The following is a 10,294-nucleotide window of genomic DNA, read 5'->3' on the forward strand; positions in this document are numbered from 1 at the left end:
GCCCGCCACAACACCCGGCTATTTTTGGTTGCAGCCGACATTGTTGTTTGGCAGGCTGGGGCTGGTTTTGAACCCGCCACTTTAGGTGTATGTGGCTGGCGCCTTAGCCACTTGAGCCACAGACACTGAGCAGCAGAGCTTTGCTTTTTAAAACAGCTAACTTTTTAGCTGTTTGTGAGAGGAAAAGAATCCCAGAAGTAATATGAGCCTCTTTGCAGTTTATTCATGCTTAATGCTCATGCTTAGCTTCCGGACCTTCCCCACCTCTCCCCTTCTTCACTGTGTACAACCGGAAGATAATATTCGCTGAATTCCCTTTGTGTGGGATTGGACACAGTTGATACACTCTTGATGGATCTTGTTTAAAGTATCCATTTGTTCCAGATATGAAGCCTCTTCCATTTATTCCTGTGGCATTCACTTTACCTCATTGAGCCTGATTACTAGTGTAGTGGGGAGGGGGGCACGCTATACCTGTATAGTATGTGGACAGATGGTTGCAGTTACTTGTGACTTTGCCTAAGACTTAAGAATTTTCCTGTATCCCAGAAATAGTGACAGTTTCCCTTTCTCTACCTTATTCCAAGTATAAGACATTGTGATTTTATCCTGAACTTTGTTCATTGGGTAAGTGGCAGAAATGGGATTTGAACTGAGGCACTGTGGCTCTGCAATTTGTGCTATTATGTTATATGACTTTATAAACGCTTTTCTCAGGGATCATATTTATTGCCATATCTTTACTTTCAGTCTCCAGCTTTTCTTCTAAAGTTTGGATCTCTATTCTAACTAGCCTGTTTGGTGTCTCCTAGCTATACTGATCTTTTCTAGCGATGGAGTGTCCATCTTTCACTAAGGTGGAGTGCAGTGGCACGAAACTCCTGGGCTCAAGGGAGCTTGCCTTGGCCTCCCAAGTAGCTGAGACTACAGATGTGCATCACCATGCCCAGCTGACTGTTAATTTCCACGATTCAAAATCTTAGAATCCTTTCAACACTCTTGACATTTCATTTAATTACTATACCATGTGTGTTTTGTTTCAGTATCTTTTCTCCCAACTTCTTTCTCCCTGCTAGGATTGTAGGTTCAAAACTGTGATCTAGGCTGGGTACCTGTAGTACAGTGGTTACAGTGCTAGCCACGTACACTAAAGTTGGCAGGTTCAAACCCAGCCTGGGCCAGCTAAAACGACAAAGACAACTGCAACAAAAAATAGTAGGCATTGTGGTGGGCGCTGTAGTCCCAGCTACTTGGGAGGCGAGGCAAGAGAATCGCTTAAGCCCAAGAGTTTGAGGTTGCTGTGAGCTATGATGCCACCACACTCTACCAAGGGCGACATAGTGGGACTCTGTCTCAAAAAAAATAAACAAAAAAAACAACTATGATTTAAAATTCCCAGATTAAAAGAAGTCCATATAGTTTCCTTCCACTTGACTTCACATTTCACACTGTTGCCAGATTAATCTTTCTAAAGCATAGCTGTAGTCTCGTCATTTTTTTTTCTTTGTCTTCTTTTTTTCTTTTTTTTTTTAATTTTATCTCATCACTTTCTTCACTCACCACCATTGTGGTTGTACTGTGCTTTCAAAGGTCTGCATGGTAGGCCTCCACCAGCTTCTGTAGCTGTATCTCTGACTGTTCTCTTTTTTTTTTTTTTGGAGACAGAGCCTCAAGCTGTCCCCCTGGGTAGAGTGCCGTGGCATCATAGCTCATAGCAACCTCCAACTCCTGGGCTCAAGTGAGTCTCCTGTCTCTGCTTCCCAAGTAGCTGGGACCACAGGCGCTCGCCACAGCGCCCGGCTACTTTTTGGTTACAGCCGTCATTGTTTTGGCAGGCCGGACTGGATTCGAACCTGCCACCTTAGGTGTATGTGGCTGGTGCCTTAGCCACTTGAGCCACAGGCACTGAGCCTCTGACTGTTCTCTTAAGCGTACTCTGAATTAGAACCAAGCTGTGTTATTATTCACTTCCCTAAGTATACCCTCTGTGCTCTTGTTTTCCTTCTTCTACTAGGCATTTCTTTCCTTTTCCATGTTCCATCTCTACCAGTGTTGACATCCTTTTCTACCAGTAAGATATATCACATACACCATTTCTTTTCTGAAGCCTTTTCAGTACTACACAGTTGGAGATGCAGTATTTGCTCCCTGCTTTCACACTCCTTAAAGCACTTTGTAATTCTTTTCTGACACCTTATGTTATCATACCCTATATTATATTATTTATGTACTTGTCTTACCTGAACCTCCCAACCCTCATAGCAGGTTCCTCCTGGATGGTAGAGATTAGGTGTCTCCTGCTCCGCTAGAATAATGTTTTTTTTTAAACATTATTTTAAATTGGCACATTGTATACATTTAGGTACAGTGTGATATTTCAATATATCTATACAGTGTAATGATCAAGTGGGGTTTTAGCATATCCATTACCTCAAACGTTTGTCATTCTTTAAATAGTAAATAAATTTATTTACAATAAATTATTGAAAATATACAATAAATTGTGTGGCACCCGTGGCTCAGTGAGTAGGGCACTGGCTCCATATACTGAGGGTGGTGGGTTCAAACCTGGCCCCGGCCAAACTGCAGCAAAAAAATAGCTGGGCATTGTGGTGGACGCCTGTAGTCCCAGCTACTTGGAAGGCTGAGGCAAGAGGTAGAGGTTGCCGTGAGCTGTGACGTCACTACACTCTACTGAGGGCTACAAAGTAAGACTCTATCTCTCTAAAAAAAATAGAAAGAAAAGAAAATATACAATCAATTGTTAACTATAGTTGCCTTACAGTGGTATAGGATGTTAGAACTTATTTCTCCTACCTAGGTATAATTTTGTTATAACCATTAACCAGCTCTCCATATCCCCCCCACCTCCCAGCCTCTGGTAACCACTCTATTTCTATAAGATCAACCTTTTGAGCTTTCATGTATAAGTGAAAACTTACAATATTAATCTTTTGATGTCTGGCTTATTTCAGTTGACCTAGTTAGCATAGGTTTTTGTTCATAGCATCTGCTCAATACATTCATTGACTCAAACTTAAACATATGAGGAAACACATTTCAGAATAACCATTATATGTTTGTTATTTTAGGCTTGATCGTCTATTTATTTTATTGGATACTGGTACTACTCCAGTTACAAGAAAAGCTGCTGCGCAGCAACTTGGAGAAGTGGTGAAGCTTCATCCTCATGAACTAAATAATCTTCTGTCTAAAGTAAGAATTCTTTTTGTTTTAGTACAATACAATTGTAGAGCTTGTTCTGGTAAAAGCAAAAAAGTAAAAGGTAAAAATCATCTAAGTAATTTGTGATCTCTGAATTATTTTAATATTTCTCTAAATATTTTAAAATTTTTTACTGTTTCTTATTTTTTGTTTGTCACAGATTAAAAATTTTTTTGAATCCAGTTTAATTGTTGAAGGGTTTTGATAATATAGACTCTTTTGCTTGTGTCACAAATTTGAATCTGTCCCAGTTTGGTAACGAACTAAGTTGTTAATCTGGTTTGTTAGTGGTCTAACTTGTTCTTAGTGGCTAATAATTATATCATAGCTGGTAGTCTTCAAGTGGATGAGTACTCATGGGCAATGATGGAAATATGACAAGCTAGGTGTCATATTACTTGTTTAGTTATCAACTGTTTGAAAGTGGAGGCTTTCTGCTTTGATGGATCAATGTTTTCATAATCCTCTGTCATATTCTTTCCTCAAGCAATGGTTGCATTTTTTTACTGTATTTTTATTGAACTCTGTGGGCTTGCTGAATTACATTGCATGGTAGTAGGTGGCAAATTTCATGTATTTAATTCCCTGGCATGAAAAGCAAAGCAGGAGTGTTTTTTTTTGTTGTTGTTTGTTTGTTTGTTTTTTGAGACAGAGTCTCAGGCTGTCACCCTGGGTAGAGTGCTGTGGTGTCACAGCTCACAGCAACCTCCAACTCTTGGGCCCATGTGATTATCTTCCCTCAGCCTCCCAAGTAAGCTGGGACTACAGGCGCCTGCCACAGCACCCGGCTATTTTTTTGTTGTAGTTGTTGTTTGGCAGGCCTGGGCTGGATTTGAACCCGCCAGCCACATCCTAGCTGCTGAGCTACAGGTGCTGAGCCAAGCAGGACTGCTTTTTGTCTGGGGTCAGGAGAGGGGCGGATAGAAGATAGAGTGAGGGAGCAATATGATTGCCCAGACATTGGAAACTCCAAGATACTTCTGTTCTCTCCGTCTTATTCCCTTCATTCTCATTTGTCTCTCCCTAATGTGTATAAATATGTGTTCTAAGCCCTTTCTCAACATACACAAAGCTGTACTGTATGTTTGGTACCATAAGGGCTAACAAGGATTGTCTTTCCAACATATACCCACTTAGATATTTTTAGGACTTTCTAACTAAGATATAGACAGAGAGACAGTGACTTGATACCTGTGGGCTGGCTCCACATTCTCAGAGTAAAGAATGATTTGTATTAGGCAACATTATATTCAGGTATAAGGTGGGTACATAGAGAAGCATACACATTTCTTCTCCTCGGCCCAAGGAAAGAAAAGAACAGAATGACCTGAAAGTGGAAATAATGGCTCAGCGCCTATAGCTCAACCGGCTAAGGCGCCAGCCACGTACACCTAAGGTGGCGGGTTCGAATCCCCAGCCCAGGCCCGCCAAACAACAATGACGGCTGCAACCAAAAAATAGCCGGGCGCTGTGGCGGGCGCCTGTGGTCCCAGCTACTTGGGAGGCGGAGGCAGGAGACTCGCTTGAGCCCAGGAGTTGGAGGTTGCTGTGAGTTGTAATGCCACGGCACTCTACCCAGGGGGACAGCTTGAGGCTCTGTCTCAAAAAAAAAAAAAAAAGAAAGTGGAAATAATGAACAGGACTAATCTGAACTAAGCAAAGCCTTCCAAGTGAGTTCTGTTCTTCTTAACTCAGACCTCAGCATATTGGCTGCCATCATATCATTCCAAAAGAGGCAAAGTTTCTTTTTGCAGTGTCTTGCCTCACTTCCTCTTTTCTCTGTCCCAGTCGTTTTCCTGTTGCCTTTTGATTTATGGATGTGTTTTAAGCAGCTTTATTGAAATACGATTTACATCCCGTAAGTGTTCAATTCAGTGATGTTTAATATATTACCATAGTGTGCAACAGCCATTATTATAGTTTAATTTTAAACATTTTTATCAGATGGGCATGGTGGCTCACACCTGTAATTCAAGCACTCTGGGAGGCCGAGTTGGGTGGATTGTTTGAGCCCAGGAGTTTGAGACCAGTCTGAACAAGAGACCCCGTCTCTACTAAGAATAGAAAAACTAGCTGAGTGTTGTGGTGGATTCCTGTCGTCCCAGCTACTCAGGAGGCTGAGGCAACAGGATCAGTTTTGTGTCCAAGAGTTTGAGGTTACTATGAGCTGGGAGGCAATGGCACTCTACCCAGGGCAACACAGTGAGACTCTGTCTCAAAAACAAAACATTTTTATCACCACAAAAAGAAACCTCATACTAGATAGCAGTCAATCTCCATTCCTCCCTCTCCCATTTCTTGTCTTGGTCAACCACTAAACTAACTTTGTATGTAGAGTTGCCTACCTATTCTGAACTTTTTTTTTTTTTTTTTTTTGCAGTTTTGGGCCAGAGCTGGGTTTGAACCCGCCACCTCCAACATATGGGGCTGGCACCCTACTCCTTTGAGCCACAGGTGCCACCCTATTCTGAACATTTTATATAAAATGAATCATATAATTTGTGACTCTTGTGACTTTTTTTTTTTTTTTTTTTTTGAGACAGAGCCTCAAGCCGTCACCCTGGGTAGAGTGCTGTGATATCACAGCTCACAGCAACCTCAAACTCCTGCTTCCCAAGTAGCTGGGACCTGCCACAACACTCGGCTATTTTTTGGTTGCAATTGTCATTGTTGTTTGACTGGTCCAGGCTGGATTCGAACCTATCAGCTCTGGTGTATGTGGCTGGTGACTTAGCTGCTTGAGCCACAAGTGCCAAGCCGAGTCTTGTGACTAGTTTCTTTCACTTAAAATAATGTTTTTATATTGTAGCATGTATCATTTCTTCATTTGTATTTCCAAATGATCATTTTATGGATATGGATATACTGTACATTTATACCACATCTTATTTATCAGTTGATAAACATATTATTTCTACTTTTTGGCTACTGTATTATGAAAAATGCAGCAAAGAACATGTATGTGCAAATTTTTGTATGAAAGTATGTTTTTGTTCTCTTCCTTGAACAAATATCTATTTAGATCCCTTGCCCATTTTTTTTATTTATTTGTAGAGACAGTGTTTTACTTTGTCGCCCTCGGTAGAGTGCCATGGCATTATAGCTCACAGCAGCCTCCAGCTCTTGGGCTTAGGTGATTCTCTTGCCTCAGCTCCTGAGTAGTTGGGACTACAGGTGCCTGCCACGATGGTGGTTATTGTTTTGTTGCAGTTTGGCCGGTCCGGGTTTGAACCTACCATCCTCAGTATATGGGGCCGGCGCCCTACTCACTGAGCCACAGGCACTGCCCCATTGCCCATTTTTAAATTGGGTTATTTGTCATTTTATTATGAGTTGTAAGAGCTATTTTTCTATAGTCTGGATACAAAGTCTTGTATCACGTATATAATTTGGAAATATGTTCTTGTCTATGGGCTGTCTTTTTACTCTATTGAAGAGCGCTTGTGCTTTTGGTGTCATATCTAAGAAACTGTTGCCTAAGTCAAGGTCAGAAAGATTTACTCGTGTTTTCTTCTAGAAGTTTTATAGTTTTGTTTTTTTTTTTTGAGACAGAGCCTCAAGCTGTCCCCCTGGGCAGAGTGCCGTGGCATTACAGCTCACAGCAACCTCCAAGTCCTGGGCTCAAGCGAGTCTCCTGCCTCCGCCTCCCAAGTAGCTGGGACCACAGGCGCCCGCCACAGCGCCCGGCTATTTTTTGGTTGCAGCCATCATTGTTGTTTGGCGGGTCTGGGCTGGGGATTCGAACCCGCCACCTTAGGTGTACGTGGCTGGCGCCTTAGCTGGTTGAGCTATAGGCACCGAGCCAAGTTTTATAGTTTTAACTCTTGCTTTTAGGTTTATGGTTCATTTGGGGGTTAATTTTTGTATATGGTGTGAGGTAGCTGTTCAGCATCATTCTTTTGCATGTGGCTATTCAGTTGTTCCAGCATCCTTGTTAAAAAGACCATTATTTCCCCCATTGAATTGTCTTGGTACTCTTGTTGAAAATCGATTGACCATAGACATAGGTTACTTCTGAACTCTTGTTCCTCTGATCTATATGTGTATCTTTTGTCAGTACTACAAAGTCATTAGCAGAAAGTTTTGAAGTAGGCCTGCTCAGTGGCTCATGCCTGTGATCCTAGCACTGTGGGAGGCCAAGGTGACTGGATTGGTTAAACTTAGGAGTTCAAGACTACCCAGAGCATGAGTAAGACCCAAACCCTATCTCTACTAAAAATAGAAAAAACTAGCCAGACATTGTGGCTGGTGCCTATGATGCTGACTACTTGGGAAGCTGAGGCATGAGGATTGTTTGAACCCAGAGTCTCAAAAAAAAAAAAAAAGAGAAAATCAGGAAATGTGAGTTATCTGGCATAGTAGCACACATCTGTAGTACCAGCAGCTATTTAGGAGGCTGAGTCAAGAGAATTGCTTGGGCCCAAGAGTTCAAAGCTATGGTGCACTATGTTTATGGCTGTGAATAGTAGCCATTGCATTCCAACCTGGCCAGCATAGTGAGACTCCATCTCTAAAAACATTTTTAAGAAGTGTTAGTCGGCTTGGCGCCTGTGACTCAAGTGAAAGGCGTCAGCCACATGCACCTAAGGTGGTGGGTTCGAATCCAGCTGGGACCCGCCAAACAACAATGATGGCTGCAACCTAAAAATAGCCAGGCATTGTGGCTATATAAATAAATAAAAATGTGAGTCTACCAATTATATTATTTTTCTTCAATATTTTCTTGCTGATTCTGGGTCTCTTGCGTTTCCTTATGAATTTTAGAATCAGCTTGTTCATTTCTGCAAAAAAGCCAGCTGGGGTTTTGATAGGAAATATGTTGAATCTGTAATTTAGGGGTTATTCTGTTTTTTTATTTTTAAAAATCAATTGCCTTCCAGTTCAATAGTAATTTTCACCACTTCTTTTTTTTTTTTTTTGGCCAGGGTTGGGTTTGAACTCACCACCTCTGGCATTTGAGGCCGGCGCCTTAGTCCTTTGAGCCATAGTGATCACCCACCAACAGTGATATTAATGTTTTGTAGTATTCAGTGTACAGGTCTTGCACTTCTTTTGTTAAATGTATTAAACATTTTCTACATTTTGATACTATTGGAAATGGCATTCTTTCTTAATTTCACTTTCAGATTAAGATGTAGAAACACAGTTGATTTTTAACCCTTAACTCTCTTTGTATTAAGTAATGGGACTTAATAAAAATATGTACTTTGCTTTTTAATAAGTAATGATATTTTTCTTAAAACACACCAGAATGTCTTATTTCTGCTTTGTAAGGAGGTAGTGATATTCCCTATGAATGATAGACTGCTATAAATGATTTTAATATTATAACATATTTATAACATGTTTGGAGGTCTGCTAAGTTATAAATTAATAGCAAGTAAATTTGTATTTCTCTGTTCTGGCTTCCTTGAGCAAACAATTTTTTTATATATAACTTTCACAATTTTTAAGGTGTTGATATATTTAAGGAGTGCAAATTGGGATACCCGGATTGCAGCAGGACAAGCTGTCGAAGCTATAGTGAAAAATGTACCTGAGTGGAATCCAGTGCCAAGAACCAAACAAGGTGCTTTTAAGTGGAAAAAGTAGTTTGAAGTAAAAGCTTAACTATAGATTTGAGTATACTATACATTTTATATTTTAATAATTTTAATTTTAAAGGCTTAATTTTCATGCATGGTCTTGTCAAGAAATGATATTGAATAAGATGATTTTCCCACTTAAAAAATTGCCAGATAAACATTATTATATGTATTTTAAATTCTTAATTTTATAGTATGTTTGATTTATAGATATTTTTGTTTAAAAAAGAAGTTAATACAGTGTAAATATTTGAAACCATCTTTTTTCTTGTTGCTGGGAGAATAATGTAGTTTTCTAAATTTAAGCATAATTATATATGGATATTTGGAGTGCTAAGTCTTTAGTGTTATATTTGTGTGTGTATGAAGCAGGTGTCTTGCTGTGTTGCTCAGGCTGGTCTCAAACTCTTGACCTCAAGCTCTCCTTCTGTCTTGGCCTTCCAAAGTGCTGGGAATATAGGTGTAAACCACCATGCCTGGCCAAGACTTCAGTTTTTTTACGTGCCCTTTAGATGTCTTGGAGTGGAAAAAATTTTTTCTGATTGCCTATAATAACATTTAAAGACAAAAGCTTTTGCAAATTGTAAATATGTACATTTAAATTAAGTCAAAATTTAATATGGTACAATAAGAGTCATTTTTAACCTGTACCATCTCTTTTATCATCAGTCTTAGCTTACCTGAAATTTTTGCTTTTATTTGGTGGCACCTGTTATTTTGAGTTAATTGTATTTATCTTCTCTCATCAAATTAGATGAATATGTAACCAGAAGAAGTTATGACTTATTTTTAGAAAAGAGCCTTATTGTTTTGCTTATTTTGATATTTAGAGATACTACAACTCAGACCCAGTTTTTAAATCTTGTTGAATTAATTATACTATCATTAAAATTTTTAGCAAGTGAGGTTGCTTGTCAGTAATAGAAAACTTAAAATGTTCATAATAGTTCCCTTTAATCTAACTTAAGATAAATTACATGGAAGTGGCAGCCAAGCAAACTATTAAGTCAGTGAGCAATTATATTTTAAAATTTACAATGATATAACCTTTTGGGGGAGGAATACATAACATTTTATAAATATTTTTAGACCTGAGATGGTTGTACTGGAGGTGTCAAAAATGTATACATAATTTTAAGAGATGTTATCTATGTCTTTTCAAAGTTGAATTATGGTAGCAATGTGTAGTATCATACTCACACAAAAGATGATATTAATCAAAAGAATGGTCACATCACCATGCAGTAGGCAAAACAAAGAAAATGGCAGAAGCATGGTGGTTGTTCAAGGAGTGCGAGATCTTTTTGAAGTGGTATTGGAGGCTCGGTGCCTATAGCTCAACCGGCTAAGGCGCCAGCCACGTACACCTAAGGTGGCGGGTTCAAATCCCCAGCCCAGACCTGCCAAACAACAATGATGGCTGCAACCAAAAAATAGCCAGGCGTTGTGGCGGGCGCCTGTGGTCCCAGCTACTTGGGAGGCAG

The 10,294-nt window shown here is 39.8% G+C and overlaps 1 protein-coding gene across 2 annotated transcripts in view; it reads left to right on the plus strand.

The window, feature by feature from the left end:
- BTAF1 (B-TFIID TATA-box binding protein associated factor 1) overlaps nucleotides 1-10,294 on the plus strand; it is a 103,680-nt gene that overhangs the window by 11,513 nt on the left and 81,873 nt on the right. For both annotated transcript variants that reach the window (XM_003783699.3, XM_023509570.1), the window contains exons 2-3: nucleotides 3,093-3,216; nucleotides 8,680-8,794. In XM_003783699.3, coding sequence (XP_003783747.1) covers nucleotides 3,093-3,216; nucleotides 8,680-8,794 — 239 coding nt within the window. The remainder of the gene's footprint in view (nucleotides 1-3,092; nucleotides 3,217-8,679; nucleotides 8,795-10,294) is intronic.

Source organism: Otolemur garnettii, unplaced genomic scaffold (assembly GCF_000181295.1).
Source record: "Otolemur garnettii isolate 467f Iridium unplaced genomic scaffold, OtoGar3 scaffold00008, whole genome shotgun sequence".
NCBI classification, from domain to species: Eukaryota; Metazoa; Chordata; class Mammalia; order Primates; family Galagidae; genus Otolemur; species Otolemur garnettii.